This window comes from Camelina sativa, chromosome 6, assembly GCF_000633955.1.
Source record: "Camelina sativa cultivar DH55 chromosome 6, Cs, whole genome shotgun sequence".
Taxonomy (NCBI): domain Eukaryota; kingdom Viridiplantae; phylum Streptophyta; class Magnoliopsida; order Brassicales; family Brassicaceae; genus Camelina; species Camelina sativa.
The window spans coordinates 1617368-1624308 of NC_025690.1; the positions used below are offsets into that span (position 1 = coordinate 1617368).

General features: G+C 41.1%; 1 protein-coding gene across 1 annotated transcript; it reads right to left on the minus strand.

The window, feature by feature from the left end:
• LOC104793852 lies at positions 1216-5621 on the minus strand. The gene is made up of 5 exons (XM_010520277.1): positions 5289-5621; positions 3879-4448; positions 3500-3743; positions 2012-3444; positions 1216-1932 (listed from the first exon to the last, which is right to left on the minus strand). The coding sequence occupies exons 1-5, from the start codon at positions 5619-5621 to the stop codon at positions 1216-1218; spliced, it is 3297 nt and encodes a 1098-aa protein (XP_010518579.1).

The following is a 6941-nucleotide window of genomic DNA, read 5'->3' on the forward strand; positions in this document are numbered from 1 at the left end:
ATTTTGATTGATTTGGTGTTACGGTGTATCTTTAAACACTACTTTATAAGACTTATAATTTGAATTATTGATCAGTAAGATAAGCCCGAAAAGCCCTCTAGCCCTATTAGGGTCGCGCCCGGGATTTGAAATATAGGTTCGGAAATATTTCGGGCCGGGCCGGGCTAGACTCAAACATATGCGGGCTTTACGGGTTTCGGGCCAGGTCTGACCGAGCCAGCCCGATTGACACCCTTAGCAATCATGTAGATATTTTTTCTCAGTTTTTCATCCAAAATATTTTTTGAGTAAAGAAATTTAATGGTTAAACAAACTTTCACTACAAATTTTATTGGTGAAAAGAAACTATGTCAAAGTGAAAGTATTGTTTAATTTGTTCACAGATACATTTTATAGGTGGTGATAAAGAACACATTTTAACAATAAAATATTGTAGTGTGTAAGAACACATTATTAGTGATAAAACATAGAGTAAAATTATACGTGAATGCTAATAAGATGACGATTTGATGGGTGGATTGCATGTAAAATATTTTGTGAATAAGTTGTTGTACATTTTGAAATTTGACAATAATAATATTTTTAATGGTTAATGTTTGAAAAACATTTTGGTGGTCGATAATTTAGCTTTAGATTATTGTAAGAATTGTAACAATAATTTTAAAATATAAAAATTTAAATTAGTGAATTAAAATAAAAACTTTTCTCAAACTAAAAATATCTATCTTTTTATGTCAAAAAAATATTAAACTTACAAATTTTTTAATTTTATTAAATATTTTTAAAATCCGCACTTCCTGCGGGTCTTAATCTAATAATTTAATAAAGAGTTTGTTAAGATTTTAAGACATTATTAGAGATTCAGTACATTTACTATTCCCAATTAGAGAATTGGTACGTTTAACTTTATATATCTTAGATACGGTGAAAGATAAATAAAAGAAGGTGAGTGAATGAAAGAAAGAAAGGTGGATGAGTAAGAGATAAAGAGGAAAGGTGGGGTCAGCATCAATTTTTTATTTTCTCTCTTTTCTTCTTCCATCTACATATCTTTTTTTAACACTGATCTGATTGATATTATAAAATGAAAAGTTCAAACACCAGGGAAAAGATCAAACCAAGATCTAACAAAAATTGATAACAAAACCGGATTAAGCTTTATGCTCTGCTCCATTCTCCTCCACATCATTATTATGCTTAACTGTAACATCATCCTCAAGTTCCTCTTCTTTCTTCCTCAATCCAATCATGCAGCCACGAAGGGCCACCCAAAGACAAATAAGAAGAGAGCCTTCCATCTCTGGTGACACTATGAGAAATGTCCCTAGCCAGCGAGTTAGCTTTCGGTGAAGAAAGTTTAAACTGTACCACTCCCATTCCCTGTATTACGCCTGCAATCTTGTTCACCTGAGATCGATATTTTGGCCAGCTCAAAGGGTCCTCTAAGGCAGATAAGGCAGCCTGACAATCCATCCACACCTCGCATGAATTAATCTGAAGAGTACACAAATTTTGTAGGCACCATAAAAGGCAACCTAGTTCCGCAGAGATCCTATTCACTCTTGGAGGAAAGGCATCCCGAGCATGAAACTTGGTATTTCCTGCGTCATCCCATAAAATCCAGGCTCCACCACAATAATACCTATCATTAATCCAAGCACAATGGATATTGCATTTTAAAACTCCCGGTGCAGGCTTAAACCACCGTCCTATTCTTCCCGATCCTCTTTGTTCGTCTCCAATGTTGTCTTGCAATGTCATGGTTCGTTGCCGTAACCACACAGCAGCATTCTCCAATTCCCCAGCTAACAACACATCAGGATCCTGCATCCTTCCTGACCAAATTAATCCATTTTGTGCTTTCCAAATCTCCCAGAGAATCCAAGGAATATCATTCCTATAGTCTGCCGGTATGTCTCCTCGAGTCATTAACTGCAATAAGTAGTTAACATTGTCTGCAATCGATGACGAGAAACCCAATGTTGGTAATGGTAATACATTCAAAGAGAACATGAGCAATAGTCTCTTCCTCAATGTGACATTCCTGACAAATAGGGTTCATCTGTATGCCATGTCGTCTCAAGCATTCTGCCACGGCTAAAGCACCAGATAGGGTTCGCCAAAGGAATAAACGAATCTTTGGTTTTGTCGGTATTTTCCAAATTTTTGCCTTGATGTCATTCACCATTTGCACCTCTTCAGGAATAAGTATGCCATTAGATATCTCAGAGTTAAGCTGCCAAGTGCCACTCTTCACCGAATACTTACCATCTGTTGTATATGCCCACACATACTTATCACTAATGCTCAGCTCAGGGGGAAACGGTTGTATCTTAATTACATCATCTGGTGGGAATAACCTGTGTAGAATGCAGGTGTTCCACCCTCCCTCTGAAGTTATAAGTGTAGAGACCTTCAGATTAAGATCTATCTGCATTTCTCTGTTGAAAGGTCGCCGTGGGGATTCATCAAATATCCATCTGTCTAACCAAATATTGGTACTCTTACCATCCCCAATAGACTTCATGACACCCTTTTCCAACAATTCTCGGCCAAACATGATGCTTCTCCAAGCATAGGACGGTCTATATCCAATTGTAGCTTTGAGTAGAGACGTGTCTGCATAGTATTTTGCCTTATATACTCGCGCTAATAGAGAGGTAGGAGAGTCTAGCAACCGCCAAGCCTGCTTAGCTAGGAGAGCTTGATTAAACCGTCCAATATCTTTAAATCCCAAGCCACCACTCTCCTTAGAAGCACATAACTTCTCCCACGAGACCCAATGCATTTTATGTTTGTCCTCACTTTCTTTCCACCAGAAGCTTGCCATTGTACTTGTGATTAGGTGACATTGATGTTTCGTCAACCTAAAACAAGACATAGCATACACTGGTAGAGCAATAGCTACCGACTTCAGCAATACCTCCTTCCCTCCCAAAGATAAAGTTTTCTCATACCATCCACCAAGTCTTGACTTCAATCTATCTGTGATAAAGTTAAGGAGAGCCCTTTTAGATCCGCTGAAGCATTCAGGTAATCCCAGGTACTTGCTCGTCCCTTCCTCTTGCTCAATACCCGTAAATAAGCCTACTATCCTCTTCATATATGGATCCATCTTCTTCCCAAATGTAATCGTCGACTTTTGAAAGTTGATTTCCTGTCCTGAGGTCCTCCCATACAGCTGAAGACACGCCAGGAACTCAGAGCATTCTTGAAAGGTGGCTCGACATAGAAACAAGCTATCATCGGCAAAAAGCAGATGCTGAATAGATGGGATAAATGGGGTTAAACGCAAACAAGTAAGTCTCCCCTCCAGTTCTGCTCTGTTCATAATATGCACAAGTGCTTCCGCACACAAGATAAATAAGAACGGTGACAGAGGATCACCCTGCCTAAGAACTCTCTCTGGTTTGATGAACCCATACGAAGCTCCATTCACCAGTACTGAATAAGAGACGGACACAGATCATGATCCACTGCACCCATTTGATGTCAAAACCCAGTCTTAAAAGCAGCTCCTCGAGGAAACTCCACTCCACTCTGTCATATGCTTTGGACATATCCGTTTTAATGGCTAGAAACTCTAAATCACAATTAGGATTTGTCCTCAATGCATGAACCATTTCATGGGCTAGCAAGATGTTGTCAGAGATGAGTCTTCCAGAAACAAAAGCTACCTGGATGTCAGAGACAATCTCAGGAAGAAAACGATTAAGTCTGTTACACATCACCTTCGAGACTATCTTGTACAACACAGAACATAAGCTTATCGGCCTCAAATCAGTCATCTTCAACGGATTTGGTTTTTTTGGAATAAGGCATAGTTGTGTAAAGTTCCATTCAAAGGGCAGAGAACCCATGGTAAAGAAATTTTGTACCTCCTCAACAACCTGTGTCCCCACCGTATCCCAATAGTGTTGATAGAAATGCCTCGACATGCCATCTGCTCCCGGTGTACTATCACCCCTTATGCTAAAAGCAGCCAATCTGATCTCCTCTGCCGTCACATCCCGTGTGAGATCATCATTCATCTGGTTTGTAACCCTTGGCAATAATCCATTCAAAGATTCTGCGATCATATCAGGATTTGTTCTAGCGAAGAGACCACAAAAATATTCTACAGCGATTTCTCCCTTCGATCCTTCAGAAAACTGCTCAATACCATTCACATCCAGAAGTGATAATATTCTATTCTGCACTCGCCTTCTTTGTACACTCCCATGGAAGAAACGAGTGTTTTGATGGCCCTCTCTTAACCACTTTTCCTTGCTTTGTTGTTTCCAGAAAAGTTCCTCCTCTCTATAGACTGCTGCAAGATCCCACCGTAGAGTTTTCATGTAATGAAAATTCGGATATAGCTTCTCACCTTCCTCTTCTAACCGATGTCGTAGCTGTGAAATACGTTCCTTAGAGTTTTGGTTAGTATTTCGCTTCCACGCTGAAATTGCCTGCATGCAGTGCGCAATTCTTGTCAACAAAGAGGTATCACCTGCTGGATCTCCTTTACACCAACCTTCCTTAATCACATTGGCAAAATTTGGTTTAGAGAGCCATCTTTTATTAAAGATAAATTGACCCTGTCATGACATGTTCTCATTCGCAAATCTGACAAACAACGGACGATGATCTGACCCTATCCTCTCCAAATATTCAGCTTGCACCCACGGAAATAGATGAAACCAAGCTGAGTTTCCCAATGCTCGATCCAAACGACACTGTATCCACATTTGGTTACGCTCTCCAGCCCATGAAAACTTGTTGCCAATGCTTGGGACCTCCCGTAGACGACAATCACTTATCATATTCTTGAAGGGGAAAAATTTGATTCCGCCTGTGCTGGTCCACCAAGCTTTTCTGTATTATCAAGTATCTCATTCAGGTCTCCCAGAACGAGCCAAGGATCATCCCTGGATACACTAAGATTGATAAGCCTATCCCATACCACATGACAATGCTGACACACCGGGTCTCCATACACACAAGATATAAAGAACCAAAGTGAACCAAGGGATACTTTAACATCAATAATCCGTGCATCCGACCCTAACACCTCCACCTCATACGCTGAATTCCAGAACAAAGCCAGTCCTCCACTCAATCCCACCGAATCCACAATATGAGAATGATCGTATCCGAGGGATCTTTGGAGATTTTCTACGTGATTTCTGGAGTTTTTTGTCTCCAGGAGGAACAGAAAGTCCGGAAAATGCTCACGCCTTATATCCCTCAGTGTAGGAACTGTCAAGGTGCCCCCAACTCCTGGCAGTTCCAACTCATGAAACTCATACTTGCTTCGGCGGTTCCCCATTTGGAACCACCTTCATTGCATCACGCTTAGCAACTTTTGATGATACTAAAGCTTCATCAATAGCTTTCCTTTTACCAGAGGTTTCAACCTCTCCCTCCTCTCCCTTAGACGTCTGACTTGTAGCAGAACCCTCGGCTAAAGCCTGAGCTTTCCTATGCCATTGGTTAGGACGGCGTCGTTTCTTACCAAATTTTCCTTTAGGTCCCGTGCTCCCTGCTGAAAAACTGGCTTGAAATACTGAACCATGACCATGTTGCGAAGGTGCAGCAGAAACTGCCGACCTCGATTGGATAGGCTCAGATAATCTAGTCATAGCTTGTATCTGTTGAAGGAATTATGGAGTCAGAGGGTAGTTCAATAGTAGAGAAGAAGGAGCAGTGTAAAATATGTAAGAAGTTCAATCATGGAGCAGACAACGGTTACCTTACACGTCGATATGAAGTCCAGGTTGCCTCCAAACACTTCAGACCAAGGAGAGGGTGTTTTGTTTGTGGGAAACATGGGCACTTTGGAAAAGACTGCAAAGGCAAACAGATTTGTCAGAGTAACAAGAAACAACAAACTCAAGAAGAAGAGTCAGCCCTGTTTAACACTACTCACGTCGGAGAGGAAGTGAGTAGTGAAGAAGTATGGCTAATTGATAGAGGAGGAAGAAAAACTTTTCACAACTATTGACAGGTCAGTCCATATTCCTATTAGGGTAGGAAATGGTGCTAGATTAATGACTGCTGGGAAAGGAAATGTCAAAGTAATAACAAAGCGAGGAATAAGAGTAATCAGAGATGTATTCCTTGTTCCAGGAATAGATAAGAATCTCCGAAGTATACCTCAGATGGTAAGAAATGGATACCAAGTGCTATTTGTGGGAAACAAATGCATAATTCATAACCAAAATGGAGATAAAATTGTTGAAGTGGAAATGGTGAGGAAGGCGTACACGTTGAGAATGCAAGTTGATTGATGGTTGTTCAAGATTCGAGGACGAATCCATGTTGGTGGGGGACTATATGCATCGGTCGGTGCAAGGTTGGTTCTCGCGGACGAGTTTAAGTTAAACATTGCGTTTTGGGGTTAGGAAACCCTGAAAACGTTTATAAAAGGGATTTGTCGTGTTGTGGCCGAGGTTTGGCCGTTTCTGCAGAGAAAGAAAGAGAGGAAGAGTTTTGTGAGTGTTCTTGAGAAGTTCTTGGAGTTTGAGGCTTTTCCTGTGGAGATATGTAGTTGGGATCGTTGTAGGAGCTTCCTAGGAGCGTTTTCTTTCTTGTGTAAGGTTCAGAATTGTCTTGGCAAAAGTAAGTGCATAATCATGGCTTATCTAAGCTGGAGATTTCTCTGATCTGCTTGTTTATATGTTGTGTGGCTTGTTGAATTTTATTTGAGGCTTTGTGAGGCTTTCTTGTGGCTTAGGATCGAGTTTGATGGTTGTAGGAACGAAGATCTGGCGGGAAGCTTCGGGGAAAAACGATGCTCGGCATGTGCGTCGGTCGATGCACTTTGTCCGTCGGTCGATGCAATGCGAGGACGACGCTGATTGACCTAAGAGCATCGGTCGATGCCATGTGGAGGCGTCAGTCGATGCAATTATGGATCTCGGGCAATGTCGAGCAAGCATCGGTCGATGGAGTGTGCGTGT

What these genes read in the sequence shown, in the direction of transcription:
- LOC104793852 (XM_010520277.1), bottom strand. Translation starts at nt 5,621, where the DNA reads ATGACTAGATTATCTGAGCCTATCCAATCGAGGTCGGCAGTTTCTGCT. An exon ending in GGAGCTGCTTTTAAGACTGG is followed by an intron (nt 3,445 to 3,499) that starts GTTTTGACATCA and finishes TCTCTTATTCAG; the next exon opens with TACTGGTGAATGGAGCTTCG. An exon ending in AGGAAGAGACTATTGCTCAT is followed by an intron (nt 1,933 to 2,011) that starts GTTCTCTTTGAA and finishes TACTTATTGCAG; the next exon opens with TTAATGACTCGAGGAGACAT.